General features: G+C 28.0%; 1 protein-coding gene and 1 long non-coding RNA gene across 5 annotated transcripts in view; one reads left to right on the forward strand and one right to left on the reverse strand.

The window, feature by feature from the left end:
* Positions 1-616: 616 nt before the first annotated feature.
* Positions 617-2,625, reverse strand: LOC136081698 (uncharacterized). The gene is made up of 2 exons (XR_010639031.1): positions 1,474-2,625; positions 617-1,198 (listed from the first exon to the last, which is right to left on the reverse strand). It is a non-coding gene; the product is annotated as an uncharacterized LOC136081698 (long non-coding RNA).
* Positions 2,626-4,185: 1,560 nt separating this feature from the next.
* LOC100200001 (rab effector MyRIP) overlaps positions 4,186-16,260 on the forward strand; it is a 43,611-nt gene continuing 31,536 nt past the window's right edge. Inside the window, exons 1-2 of one of the 4 annotated variants that reach the window (XM_065799430.1) lie at positions 4,186-4,353; positions 12,119-12,247. In XM_065799430.1, coding sequence (XP_065655502.1) covers positions 12,129-12,247 — 119 coding nt within the window. In that variant the 5' untranslated portion in view covers positions 4,186-4,353; positions 12,119-12,128. Of the gene's footprint in view, positions 4,354-10,397; positions 10,437-11,135; positions 11,559-11,801; positions 11,917-12,118; positions 12,248-16,260 lie in introns of those variants that run through there. The other 3 variants (XM_065799432.1, XM_065799429.1, XM_065799431.1) reach the window with 3 other exon arrangements.

The raw sequence follows: 16,260 nt of genomic DNA on the forward strand, positions 1-16,260 counted from the left end.
TGTATTGATTTTATCACACCCAAGATTGGTATAAAATCCTGGAACAATATTTAGTCTTTCATACAAATTAATAACAGCTTTAGCTCCAATGTTAAAGTTAAAATGAAACAGTAAGTTGAAATGCAACTTACTGTTCCATTTAGCGATGAAAATCCTCGTCTTTGTCAGGTGCCATCAAATGACACAGGTATATCATAAAAATTATTCTGTGGTTGATTTTTGGATAACTCTTTTAGTTCTTGAGCTGCATCATCCATAGTTTGAGTGGCAATAAACTAAACACTTTTTTTTAACTTAAAAACAATCTTGTTATAGTTATTTGATGTAAATCGTGGTGGAAAATTCATAAGTGCATTAAAGCGATTAATATCAGCAAAGCCTTGACCACTTCTACGCATTGAGTATACTATTCTGTAGTTTATATCAAACCCTGGTGACATAAATGGCAGTTTTTTTGATGTCCAAAATGAATGCTCCCATTGGCAAAAACATTTTACAGTCATTTTACTTGCTTATCAATGTTTTAAACTTTAACTTAACTTTAAACATGAACTTTATTTACATTGAGGACAACCAAGAACTGAAATTAAGTTTGATAAATTAAATATATCCAAAATTCTATTTCCAGTAATACCATCATTTAAAGGCTGAGAAATAGCATGGCTTGACAGCTTAGTAAACGATCTTGTCTTTGGTAATGATGCTGAAGTACTTGGAATATAATATAATAGTTCAGATTGCATGGACAGGAATTGTTTGTTGCTTGTGTATTGATTTCCTTTAAATTTTTTTTTCTTTTTGAAAAATTAATACTTCACAGACTCAGATTAATCAAATAAGATTAACTTTTAAGAAAAAGGTGTTGTAGATAAGTGGAAAAGAGAAAATAAAATTGTTGCTATGGACGTTGCTAAGAAGGTTATTTTTGACTATGATCAAATAATCAAGAAATAGACATACTTATGTGTTTTTTTTTTAAAATTTTAATTCAGAATCAGATTCCTCGTTAATTTTTACACTTGAAACATGAAAAATCAAAAATTTCAAAAAAAATTATTTTTTTGCTATTTTGACAGGGGTGAGCCCCCTTAATTTATTGCGTTCATTTTGAATCTTATGAAAAATTTAACTCCTTCAAAGTTATATATATGACTTCGTTGAAAAATTTCGCATTTTTTAATTGTTAGCTCAATCGTATCTAAAGAAAAAAAAAAATTAAATTAAAACATTAAAAAGCTAAAAGTATTTGGTATTTAAAATATCACAGCTATCACTTGTAATTTCTGTATATATCACAAAAAGAAACTGAAATTCTTACTTAAAATATCACATCCCCCTATGCAGGCTTCTAAAATATTCCCAACGATTAGTATTTAATATCTAGAATATCCCTCATGTGTAATCTTTTTTTCACTATCGTCACGCAATATATTTTGATCAAAATTTTATAAATATGAATTTAAAATATATGACCATTTTATGCTAACTTCATTTATAGTATATTATTAAAAAAACGTTTTTATGAATCTCGTTACGTTATTATTTTATTGTTTATATAATTGAATGTTTTTTGAGTCGACAAAAAACAGGTTTTAGCAGTGCCGTGGCTAAAAGTTAAGAGGCCCCCTAAAAAACGTGTCATTAAGGTCTCAAAATCTTTCAAATTTTAAAGCTAGGTTTTGCTAAAATAAAAAGCTCTTTGAATTAGCAAAAGGACACAAAATTTGCTGCTCTCCCTTCCCCCCTTCCCCTCAATTAAGGGGTATAGGTAGGTAGCCTATCCACGGCACTGGGTTTTAGCCTTTGTTTTCAATACTATTGATCTCGCGTAAAACTCGTTTTTTTAGTTTGTTTTTATTTGATCCGTCATTAAAACAAACAAAAAGTACAATATGACTTGACCGGGGACTCGATCACTAGTCTCCGTAGTCGAAGCTTATGTCATTAACATCTTCGCCAAGCATACACATCGTAGAAGGGGAATTTAACTTAATTAAAGTTAATATTTGTATATATTTGAAACAAAGGGCTTTGGGGTCGTACAAAGTATCTGAGTTACCTCCACTTTTTTTTTTTTCGATAAACTTTTTTAATTAAAAAAAAAAAAACTTGTGGGGGGGGGGGGTATTTGAAAAACGTAAGTACTTTTTAAGTACATAGACGTACGCATGGCAACAGAGGGAGGGGGTGTCAAATTTCAAAATTTTTGGCGTACGTACTTTATGGACGATTAGATGCACGATTAGCGATTTTGATTAATTTTAGTTCGACACAGTCGTTCATTTAACAAATTAGTATTTCTCAATAAACATTTATTTTGCTTATTATTTTTCCTTAGGTTTAAAAATAAAAAGATTTTTAAAAACTGGAAGGGATAAACCTATAAAACAAAAGACACTAAACACATTAAGCTTGTACAGATTAACGTCACTATTTATAATGTTTATTGCCACGAACACGTTCCTATTTATAATGTTTACAAACGTCACAAACACGTTCCTATTTATGATGTTTACAAACAACAAAGACAATTATATTTGCAAGACTAGCTTCTCGCACAAATTGAAAAAACTTGCCAGTCGAAGTTTCTATATGTTTAATTCTTTATTTAATAAAGTTCATGGATTTTTTTTGACAGTTTTTGTCCCCCCCCCCTCCCTGCTTTCTTCCCTCTTTGTCAAGACTGTAACTCTTTTGTAACAAATCTCGTATGAGTCGTCACAAAACACAAAACACCCCTCCCCCTCCCCTAGAGCATGTCCTAATTTATGGACGAACTTTATTTTTTCTCCCACATATATGTTGATTATATATTATTAATAACCTAATTTTTCTAATATCAAATTTGTATGGATAATTTCACATTTATAGAGTTACTCTTTATTTTATCGACATGTTCTCGATGTTTAATTTTGAAATCGTCTTTTAAAAAATGTATTATTTTTGTAAAAAAAAATTGAATCTTATCTATTATAAGTGTGCATCATTACGTCTAATGATAATTGATTTAATTAGATAAAGCGACATAATTTTTTCATCACAATGAGTCTGCAAAACTTACGTTGATAGAGAGAGTAGTTTGGATCTGTTTTTGTAATTGACTACAGTGGGTTTTTAAAATACGTTTTAAAATTAAATAAACCCACCTTGTTCACTCCAAACTTCTGTTATTTAGTAAATCAATACAGTTCATTCTAACTTTATCGAAAGGTTTAATAAATCCTAAATACGCCAAAAAAAAAAACGCCTTTTTTTAAAAAAAAAGAGGCGTTTTCTGGTTGTCCTAGACCAGAAAAACGCCTTTTTTTAAAAAATCTAAAATAAAACAAAAATCATATAATATTATAATAATAATACAATATAATCACTAAATGTTTTAATATTAATATTAAAGCCAAAAAAACCGCTTGATGTTAAATAATGACGTCACGATAAAGGTGATGAGAGGTAACACTAATAAATAAATAAATACATGGTAAAACCAAGCACTAGATCATTATCAATTTAAAAAAATAAATTAGTAACCTCCTCAACGACCCCCGCGGCCTTTTAGGCCAAAGGAGATGTAAAAAGTAAAAAAAAGTAAAAAAAAAGTTGTTTTTAGGTTTAAATATTTTCCGACTAAGTAATGTAAGATATAATCCAGCGAGTATAATCATGATCGGAACACGCTCTTGATGTTCAAAATGGCAGCTGCATAGATGATATTGTTTGCATTAATCATAACTTATAAAAGATTATTCACCTTATAAGTAAATATTACAATAAAATAATACAACAAAACAAAAAAAAACAATACTAAATCTTAACAACAAAAAAAAAGAAAAAAAAAAGAAGTTAAACAAGGCTGAAAAAAGCTAATTTATAAAAGTTGGTAAATCCAGTTGCAATTGCTGTAAATTAAATCATATAAGTAAATTATTTATGGCAAATTTCTAAACTTAACTAAATATAAAACACACGCACGCACACACACACACACACACACACACACACACACACACACACACACACACACACACACACACACACACACACACGCATACATAAATAAACGTTAAATAAATTTAGCCAAGTAAAAGAGAAAGCGCGTTATAAAAATTCCAAGGTTTTGCATAAGTAATTCAAAAAAAAGAACAATTACATTGTTCATAATTTATTTTTTCCGCTGACTTCATAGAATAGAACTCAAACACGAAATAAAGCAGTGTTTTTCGGATTATTTTTGAAAATCGAAGCGAAATAAATAATTCTAAACCTAAGTTAAACTGCAAATAAAGTTGTAGAAACGCAAATAAAGTTGTAGAATTTCCAGTATGAATTTGTAACTTATTCATCGAAATAGAAAAAAAGGTTAGGTATTTTAACGACAAAATGATGGATTTAATTTAAAAATTTATGTTATTTATGTTTTTGTTTTAAGTTTTTAAAATTAAAAATTGTAAATTACTTTAAAAAGCTAAATGTTGTAAAGAAAAAAGGCATATTTTCTTAATATTAGGCAAATATTTTAAAGGGTATGCCCCTTTATATATTTGTTTTGGTTAATGTTTAGGCAACAATATTTTTGTTATGTTTAATGTTAATTTCAAACTTGAGTTTTTAAGTTTGCGCAAACGAGGCTCTTGATTCCATAGATTTTAGAGTTTAAAAGCGATCTACAAATTTTTTTTGGCAGATTTTAGATCCGACATAGCTCCTGAGAGAATAAAAAAAAACGGCACACACTTAGCAAAAAAGTTAAAAAATTTTTTTTTTTTGAAAAGAAAATTAGAAAATCCTCACTGAATTTTAAGAACATTAAACTTTTTTTTCTATTTGAATGTGTATATTTATCTCTTTATGCCTAAATACGTATGTTTAAACACACAGGCATAAAGAGATAATTTTTTTTTTTGCCGAGTGTGTGCCGTTTTTTTAATTCTCTGAGGAGCTATGTTGGATCTAAAATCTGCCAAGAAAATTTGTAGATCGCTTTTAAACTCTAAAATCTAAGGAATCGAAAGCCTCGTTTACGCTAACTTAAAAACTCAAGTTTAAAAGTTCCGAAAACAAAAATACCCTAGTATCTCATCTTCCTTTTCTTTTCTTTTTCTTTTCGAAGAAACGTTTCTTCATCTCGGTCAATAGAAAAGTAAAATGAGATACTAGGGTATTTTTGTTTTCAGAATTTTTAAATTTAATCAGCATTAGTGCGCGTAAAACGCTGTAGCACGCATATTCAAATGCAGTAAGCGCAAAATTTATTTAAAAAATAAGTGATAACTTTAGATTGCGGAGTATAAATACTACTTAACTTGTTATTTTCTTAAAAAAATACGCGTACGCGCCCTAATACGCTTACGTTTTTGATAACATACCTTAAATCTCTGAACCAAAATATCTACCTAATAATGATTTACTTAATGTTTGTATCTAATGGTTACGTTATTTACGCTGTTTTTACCTTTCTGACTCACTGAGCAACGTCTCTCATTCCGCTTCTCTTAAGGTTATGATGTAAAACTTGAGTAGACGTCAGATTTATTTATTTTTATAGAAACAATTTTTTTAAACAATTATTTTGCGAACTTAAACGTTGATTATTCTAATCTATTTAGCTTAGATTAACAAACAATGAAGTTTAAAATATGATAATTAAAATCAGCAACAATACTTTAATAAAAGTAAAAAACAAGCAGGAAAAAATTTGAGCGAAAAAATATCCAAGCTAATAGTTGAGAAAGCAGTTCACTAATAGAAACCATAATAAAAATTGCGTTTCGAAAACTTGAATAAATTTTAACTTTAGTTCGCATTTGGAAAATCTAATCAAAAATTATCAAAACATAGCTTTGTTATGGTTTCTTTTGTTTCAGATAATGCTTTCTAAGCTTCTTCCATCAAAGTTCTTTTCAACTATTTTCACTATTGGAAATATAGAAAGCAAAAAAACAACAAAAAGATTTATAATAATAACCATAAAAACAAAAGGGTTTAATGAGGGCTTTTATGAGCCCAGAATTTGAAAATCCTTATAGGACCAACATTTTAAAATTAAATCAGGATTGTTGAAATTGTTTTATATTTGGATGATATGTTGACATTTTAAAATTTATATTTTTAAACTAAAATATTTGATGTACTAAAATTAATGTTAATAGATATAAGACATAAGTTGCAACCCAATTTCTGCAACCCTATATTAAACTGACATCTTTTAATAATTTTTTTTTTTTTTGGGGGGGGGGGGTTTATTGTCCAATGAAAAATTTTGCTTAAATTTTTAAATAATAAGGTTTTGTTAATATTCAAAGAAAACTTAATACGTCGTTGCGTTTACTGTGAGAAAAATACAGATGTCTATGTGTTGAAAATCTTGTTCCATATATATGCGATAAAATTTATTTTGAAAAGAAAATCATAAACTTAATTCAATCAAGAGGAAGAAAAGTTAAAAGTACCTTCAAATAGCTCAAAATTTGTATTCATAGTCCTAAAAGTGAACTGGCTGACTCAGAAAGTAATTTTTTCTAACAGTGAGCAGTACCCGTCGTTATATATTTTTTCATTGCAAACATGAATATTAAATTCAAAAATAAAATAGTAAAAAATAACGAGAAATTTTCTTTTAATTTAGGTCGAAATTGATGTTACAATATAATAGCCTATTATTTCTAATAAGTCTAGTGTAGGGTAGATTATGGTAATATGAGCACCTTAAGCGAAAATTAGAATATTTTCAAAAATAATTATGCTGGATCCATAATTTTTGCGAATAAAAATTTTTTAGGGATCCCTAATCATGATCCACTTAGATATTTGGGCGCACAAAGTAGCATAAGTGTTCATCTTACTAGAGTTGGTAATATGACCACTTTAATTTAGCTCAAAAAATAACGTTTATTAAGTTAAAAAAAAAATACCAACCTGACAATTAGAACTAATTTTTGGAATATAATGATTCGTTATTAACAAGACTTATCATTACAAGATCAAATTTTAAGCCACTTTTTGTTGAAACAATACTACAATGTTTCACCAGAAAAAAAAAAAAATTATTTTTTTTTTTTTCTGGTGAAACATTGTAGTATTGTTTGTTATTTGTTATGTTATTTTTTCAATTTTATTAACTTTTATTAAAATATGAAAATTTTTTACTATGTTTTCTTTTTATTCAAAAAGTGATTAAAACCACTACTATTTTAGGACTTTAAACTAGGTAATTTCAATGAAAAAGACTTGGTAATTTGAACATGCGTAATACACAAAAATGGCATCTTTAAATAAAATCAAAACTAAATGTTTCCATGCATTATTTTTCAAACAAAAATGGATTGGATTTTTTGCTAACGTATTTTTCTTTATGAAGAAATTAATTTTACTATTTTAGCACTAAAATCTCAGATTTATTCATGCATGATGATATTATTTTAAGAACGCCAAAATTTAACAGCGTCTTAATTAGATGATAGCCGCTAATTACTGCATATAAATTTACGCTAGTTGTACTGATTCCTATTATCACCTGATAAGGTCGATTCAAAAAATACAAAGCAGCTTTATTTTCACCGCTTACATCTAAGAAATCTTTAAGTATGCTCATTTTACTAAGGTGCTCATATTACCCTAATCTACCCTAACAAAAAATGAATTTAACAAATTGAATAAACCAGGGGTCGGCAACCATTTAAAACAGAGGAATAAAAAGTTACAATTTACAAATTTTTTAAGTTTTTAAAGAGCTTCCAACATCTTTATTTCGATACTATATTAATGTTTGTGTATGGAGCTAAAAAGCCACATCTTAACATCAAAAGAACCATGTGAGACTTGCGACCTGGTCATAAGGTTGAGGTTGCCGACCACTGATATAAACCTTTCAATTATATAATGTAGATTATCTACTTGCAAAAATCTTTTTTATAGGTGCAGCAGACTAACCGATAACAACTTTGAAAAAAATAATAGTGTTACGAGAAGACATCTCGTGTGTGCTTATTTAGTTTGGTATGTTTCGGATCTTATTATAGCACAAAACGGTTTTTAAAAAGTAGGAATATATACAGCTTTATTAAAACACTAAAGATTGAGAGAGTGTTTAACACAGGACTGCAAACAATGTCTAATTTTCCTTTTTCTAAGTAAATGTAATTATATTTATTCAAAATTTTAATTACATTGTTGACGTCAACTTGCTTGACCTTCCACCTCCCTCTTGTCAACAACTATTAAAAAATTTCAGACCCCCTCCCCCTATTTTGTTGACGTAACTAATGGACAGCCCCTATGGGAAGAAATCAAGTAATAACATTTTCCATCAAAGCCTTTGAAAACCAAATACATGATGTATCATTACATAGGGTAGATATAGGGCATATGGGGACACTTAAGAAACAAATGCTAGTTGCGGATAAACTAATCATAGTTAACACTGTTTTTCATAAATTTCCTATAATTCATTGATATAAGAAAACAAATAAACAAAAAACAAAAAAATTTTTAAATAAGCTTCGACAACCAAAGTAACGAAACTCTAAACTAACAAAATTTTTTCATTTTACATGTGGGGCAAAACGGGGCAGTTAAAAAGCAGCAGTTATTCGTTAATTATAAAGCTTTAAAAATGATGAGAAATAAAGGCTATCTTTAAAAAATAAATATACCCATATAAAATACACGCTCATAGACCCATACACCACAAAAAAAAAAATCTAACTCTCTATCCTAACCTTTATATTATTAAATTGGTAGCTCCTACTAAATTTAAAATTAAACTAAAAATATTATGGATCACATAAATCACACAAAAAATATCCCGAAACTTATTAACAATATGCCAGTGTAGAGCAAATTTAAATACGTCATATGCATCAGGAGCTTTTTTAGTTCTAAGTTTCTAAATAAAATCACCAAACTATAAACAGCATCACGAAATGGAGGTAATATAGTTAATTATATAAATAACTTGTTGTCCCAATATGCCCCGTAAAGGTCACTTTACTAAAATTAATACTATTCAAAAAATTCAATTCCAAATATTTTTTTAAAAAGAGATTCTAAGAGAGGATAAAAAAATACTGCCTGAAAAGCAAATTAGCATTAGTTCAAAATACATCTTTTCTCGTTGTATCACTTAAGAAAATACGCAAATTTTGTTTTCCGCAAACTTACTAATGCATTATGGTATTTTTAATGCATTTTTGGTATTTCTAAAATTAAATTTGTACAAAATAATGATGCGCAATTTAAAATGTTTTATCAAAAAAAAATTTCAAAAAAAAATAAATAGCTGAGATGTAAGGATTAAAGCATCCCGTTATGCCCCACTTTTCCTATAATTCATTAGAGTTGAAGTTTTTTTTTGTAAAAAAAAAAAATGCAATTTCTATCTTGTTTTGATAATTCAAACACTACAATAACTTTATGTTTTTTGAAAACATCCCATGAACAAGACAGAACTTTGTTCTGAAACAAGGACTTTATATTTAAATTTATATTCGTGGTATTGCATGCCTGTTACAATGCATAAAATCTTAATGCATAGCACGGAAGTTATAAAGTCGTGTATTCTTCCGATTAACCAGCTCTCAGAAGAATCTCAAGAAGCACGAAATGAAGATTGTAGGAAATTTCGAGAACATCATACTAAAAAAAAACACGAATTTCTACAAATATGGATTTGCTGAATATGCTCTTAATAACATCTGACCCTGTTATCAATTCACTTAGAGAACTGCCTGCAAAAAGAAGCAAAATATTGCCAGTAGAGGTTTGAAATTTGATTGTTCCGGCTCCAAGAATAGGAAATTGTAACCTGTCCGATGAATCAAACAATGAGTCATCTGAAGATTTAAATGATAAGTGTTTGGTGGATATAAATGACGAGTTTTCTGATAACTAAATATAAAATTTATTGTATAATATTATGTATTCTTGTTTCATAAATATATTTCTTCTTTTTTACTTCATTTTTTTATTATAACAGTGGTTGTTGCAATGAATGGGAATGGGGGGGGGGGAGGATTATAGGCGAGGGGTTTTCCCCCTATCCTCCGCAAAAAAACTTCTAAGTTATTAAAACCAAGGTTTTAATAAAACTCAATAAAACAGCAAAATATTACTTATTTTAACCTTTCATGACTAGGACAATGGAAATCGTGAACAAAATATTTTTGTCCAGCTAGATTGTATAAAATGATTCACAGTGCGTTAAGTAGAAAAATCAACAAATAAAGTTGCGGTTTTATAATTACATTTAAGATAAGAAAATTGAGCCATTAAGAAAGCCTTCAAGCCCTTGCGAATTTTACTTTTTTAATAGAAATTTAAGTAAATAAACAAAAAACCAAAACAAATTAAAAAAAAAAAACAAACTAAAACGTCGTCTTTGTGTATTTAAAAAATGTAAATGAATAAAAAAGACATTAAATAACAAACCACTTGATCAACAAATGGTTTGTGATTATTTAATCTTAGTATTTTTTTCATGTCTTCGTATTTTTTTAAATTAATATTTAGTTTTATTAATAACTTATTAGGAAGTTTGAAAAAAAGACAAAGATTTTTTTTTTAACATCTGTTGGTACCAACTTTTACTGTACTTTTATGTAATTATGTAACGTACTTTTAACCAACCAATTTTTCTGTAAAACATTTATGTAACAATGTTTACGTAAAACCTTTACGTAAAAATAAAGTACACTTTACCTCCATTTTATACTTTACCGAAAAATAGGTAGATTGTTTAAACAATTTTCTTTGAGTTTTTTAGCCTAACATATTACACAATTATTTAACTTTATGTTTTTTCCTCTTTTATAATCCAAGCTAAACTCATAATTATAAATATAGTTATTTAAGAATATACTTTTTTCATTTTTAAGGAGATTTGTAATATTTTTTTTATCGAAAATCATTTCAAAATGCTGCATGTTGATTTCGTCTACTATTCTTGATTTACGATTTTATAAAAATGTTGTTTTTATCTGTTATACTTTCTTAACTAAAAAAGCTTATTTTTTAAATAACACTTGTTTGATGTAAAATATGCTCTTGCGTAAACTAATTATAATTTTCTTATAGATTTTTCGCTGACAAAAACATGCTCAAAACATTTCTTGTTTATTTGCGTAATCTGTTTATTTGTGTAATCTTTTTCCATTCTCTTAACCGCTACTAACAATGGTGGAAACTTTTTAAGAACTAACGTGGTGATCTTTATTGCTTGAGTTCTACAAACTAAATTCTGGACGTCGATACTCAAAAAAAAAAATATGTATATATATATCTTACCTTTAATAAAATGAATAAACAAACATGCGATCGATGAGTTAGCTTATTCAAACTTATATTACGAAACAATTCCTTCCTCTGCTGTAGACAATAGTTTGAAAGAAAGATGACATCTTTAAAAATAATTTGCCGGAAAACATACAAAAATAATTGTTAAAAATCTTGATTTAAATTCATTGCAATTTTTAGAATTTTAATGTAAAAACACTCGCTTGTATTAATAGATACTATTAGCATAATTTAAAAAAATTAAACACTGACAAAATGTCTAGCAAAATCGCTAGGTAAGTTTACATTTAATTATTATTATTATTAAAAATTTAATAGGAACTAGCATTCAACGTAATTTGATTTTGGATAATGTATGTATATTATTATTTTTATTTTTTAAAAGTTTTTTCATTAAACTGTTGAATAAAAAAAAGAATCTCCTTTATCAGTGGATTTAAAATAGTTTAATCGCAATCTTTGAATAAAAAGCCGTTACTTTAGTTATTGATTTGATTGGTTTTAACGACAACAGTTATGATAACATCGGAAATAAAGTGTTATTATTGAGTTTTTTGCAAATAAAAAAAAAATTAAGTCATTGATAAATTAGATAAAGTTTTACAAATAAAATAAAATCAAACTGTTTAAAAGGTTATAATATCTTGCTGTGAAGTTACTTGTGTTTCTATTAAAATTATTTACTAATCTAGTAGGAAAAAAATCTCAGTTGATTTCTAATACCCTTGTATTTAAATTACTTTTTTCAACTGATGTCTAGTGTTATAACTTATTACCATAAAATACTATTCGTGATAAAAAAAAAAAGGAACTTATATATTTACCAACTCTTTAGAAATTCTAGAATGCCAGATTGCTCGCGCAATGTTGATGTCTCTCAATTGAGTCGCGATGAATGCAGTCACATAATTAATGTAATTGGAAAAGATATTAAAATTAGAAAAACAGAAGCAGAACGAATAAGGTAAGTAACTTTACTTGTTATGATATAATTAATATCTATAGCAACACTATTAAGTATCTATAGCAATAAGTATCTATAGCAACACTCTTAAGTCATGAGAAGCGAATAAATTTCTTTTTTCAGACAAATTGTCTCAAGAAAAATTTTTTACTTTAGCACAAAATTTAACTGAAAGTTTAAATTTTACTTCTAAAGTAAAAGAATTTAACATAGTTTACATCTAGACCTTTGTTGCTAATAGTTTTTATCGTACTAAATGTATCTATATAAAAGCAAACCTCCTCAATTAAAATTTTAATTGACATAATCTTTAAAAAGACAATTTTGCTAATGTCAGTTATTGTTGCTTAGCAGTAGAGTGTCTCTAATTTTTTTACAAAGAGAGATGGATTTTTAAAAAGAGAAAATTCTCTAACACTTTTGGAATGCGCAAAAAGAAAGAATTTCATCATATTAAATATTTATAAAATAATAAATATGATAGAATATAACATAAATATAGTAACATATTTTATCAATAACCACTAATTTAATATTTACAATAATCACTCAACACAATATTTTATCAATAATCACTGTGGCGTAACCACAGGTGATTAGTTGCAACGTGCTTACAATTTCTTTAAAAAAAACTAATATTTTTTAACTTTTTGTTTTTTAAATATATTTTAATGCTACAATTTCTTAATTACACGGTATGATTACCAGTGTTATGAAAACTTTATGAAAACCACTTCTGGCGACTGATCTCTATAATAGCAGGATACCGCAACTCTAAAACCAAAGTTGAAGCCAAAATCAATTTTGGCGGAATGTCCCATGATTCTTTTTAAAACGTGTGATTAAAGTAAGTAAAACTTTAAAAAGACAGTTAGAAAAAATAAAATAAAAATTGACAGAAATAAGTCGAAACAATCAAAGATTTAGCATTTACAAAATATTTAAAAAATGTTTTAAATAGTCTAATCTTTTTCAACAAATTTTTAGTTTTAACAGATAAAAACAATAGAGAACTGCAAGTCTTGTATAAAGTGGATAAATATTTAATCACACACGTATATATATATATATATATATATATATATATATATATATATATATATATATATATATATATATATATATATATATATATATATATATATATATATATATACAGTGGCGGATCCAGCATTTTTTGGTCTTTGAGATAGCTAACTTCCAGACATAGAGCTAATTCCAAACATTTATATGTTAATACTTATGTCAAATAATGAGAGTTTGCAAAAAATTGCAATGATTGGAGGCTGGGAACAAAAAAGCCCCAAAAATATAAATGTATATATATATATATATACACTACCGTGCAAAAGTCTCCGCTCATGTGTAATATTTGCAAGGAACAGTAAATGCAATACATTTTAGGATGATTTTAAATATATAGAAAGAATAAAATGTTAATATAAAAAGTTGATGAGGCCAAATCATAATTTTGCATACTTTTTCCTTTTCTTTTTGTTTCAAATAATTTTGTTTACCTTTGTTTTGTTGAGTTCTGCTGCTAAAAACATGGCAGAAATTTTTCTATATGAATAACCTTTTTCACGTGAAATACATATAAAGTTTTTCAGTATTCTATATTAAATTTAAAACTGCACAAAAGTTTTAACCAAAATATTTTTTGTAAGCTTAGGTTTGACAGTAGCATGATACTTTCCGGCATGGTAAGGATGTTTTCAGTAATTTTAATTGGTTGCTTTTAATAGACTTATGTTTATATTTATACTTGAAAATGGCATTAGTGTGCGCATTTAATGTCTTGAATTTAATAAAGAATTTGAGAAATGGTGAAAGTAAAGAAAGAATATTGTGAAGAACTTCGTGGCAAAATATGTATTTTACGTGAAGAAGGTTATTCATATAGAAAAATTGCTTCCAGGTTAAAAATATCCGAATCAGGTGTGAGATATGCTCTACAACGATTGCATGATATTGGTTCCAACAGTGACAGATCACGTTCTGGAAGACCAAGAGTTACATCACGGCAAGAAGATACGTTTATTGTTGTGTCCAGCAAAAGAAATAGAAAAATTCCAGCCACAATTTTAACAGCAGAACTCAACAAAACAAGGGTAAAGCCAGTATCAACTGATACTGTAAAAAGAAGACTAAGATCAGTCAACTTAATTGGACGCGTTGCTGCACGTAAACCTTTGTTGAGGGCAGTAAATAAGAAGAAAAGATTGGAATGGGCAAAAATGCATAAAAATTGGGGACTAGAAGATTGGAAGAAAGTTCTATGGACAGACGAGAGTAGGTTCGAACTTTTTGGTACCCGACGTCGCGTGCATATTAGGCGTTTACCGAATGAAAGAGTGCTTCCTCAATGTATACAAAGTACTGTAAAACATGGAGGTGGTAATATTATGCTTTAGGGATGTTTTGGCAATGGGTTAACTGGAGATTTAGTTAAAATCACATCTACCATGGATAAACACATGTACCATAATATTTTGGTTAAGCACGCGATCCCATCTGGTATTCGTATAATTGGGAAAGGATTCATCATGCAGCAGGACAACGATCCAAAACATGCATCTGGATTATGCAAAAATTATTTGAAACTAAAAGAAAGGGGAAAAGTTTGCAAAATTATGACTTGGCCTCCTCAATCACCAGATCTATCACCCATCGAAAAGTTGTGGGATGAACTGGATCGGAAGATCAGAGAAGCAGGAGAAACATCTTTTATTATTCAGCAAATGCTATGGGAACGTTTGCAAAAAGCTTGGAATGAGATAACAGCGGAAACCATGAATAAATTATTAGCCCGAATGCCAAGATTATGTGCTGCTGTTATACGCTCCAAGGGGTCTCATATTGATGAAAATAAAATTTAACATTTACAACTTTGTATATTAACATTTTATTGATTTTATATATTTAAAATCATCTTAAAATGTATTGTATTTACTGTCTAATTCATTGTTTAATAAACAATTAAAAATAAACGCAATTTTCTTGCAAACTTTTGTTACTTTATTGAAATATTACAAATGAGCGGAGACTTTTGCACGGTAGTGTATATATATATATATATATATATATATATATATATATATATATATATATATATATATATATATATATATAATATATATATATATATATATATATATATATATATATATATATATATATATATATATATATATATATATATATATATATACGTGTGTGACTAAATATATATATTCAGGTCGCTGAGAGCCGTCACGCCGCCTGGGACAGCAACCCTGATTGACACCCTTATTTGTCAAAATTTCCCCATATTGTAGATAAGGACCTTTTTTTTTCTTTTTTTTTTTCTTATTTCTTTTCATTGGACGCCCCTTGGATATCTGCCGCCCGGGACATGCTGTCGCTTTCCCCCGCCCTCCTCGGCGGCCCTGTATACATTTATGTGGTTTACTTTGTATACAACTATACAACTATAAATTTATAGTAAAGTTTTAGCTAGCTACATAGCTATGATTTATAGTTACCAATATTGTTTTAAAAAGTACGTACATATCGCTATTGCGATTAGTGGCTATAACAATATATGGCTATAGCCATGATGTAGAGTCAACGGTCTCAGAGTAATCATGCTGTTCCTACGTCCAGGTTATTTTTAAATCGCCTCGGTCAAACCATGCATTTTATAGCTAGTTTCACTGTTCTCCAAATTGATCGCTAGGTTGAACACTTCCACTCCTAAATTTTTTTGCATTTATTTAATTTAGTAAACAAAATTTAAGTTGTCAGAAGAATCTGAACTAAGTGCTAAGTATGTATATTTTCAAATTCAAAAATTATAATTTTTTACTTTTTCTCCCCCAAAGTTCTATTAAAGTCAACCATTATGGTAGTCAGAATAAGTTGCCAACATATATTTATATATATTTTATGCATATAATTGGAGACTAAAAAATGAACATTCGAAGTCTTCATTTTTAACAGAAATATATGTACCTGTTTCTGAACCAAACACT

The sequence above is a fragment of the Hydra vulgaris genome, chromosome 06 (genome assembly GCF_038396675.1).
Source record: "Hydra vulgaris chromosome 06, alternate assembly HydraT2T_AEP".
In the NCBI taxonomy this organism is placed as follows: domain Eukaryota; kingdom Metazoa; phylum Cnidaria; class Hydrozoa; order Anthoathecata; family Hydridae; genus Hydra; species Hydra vulgaris.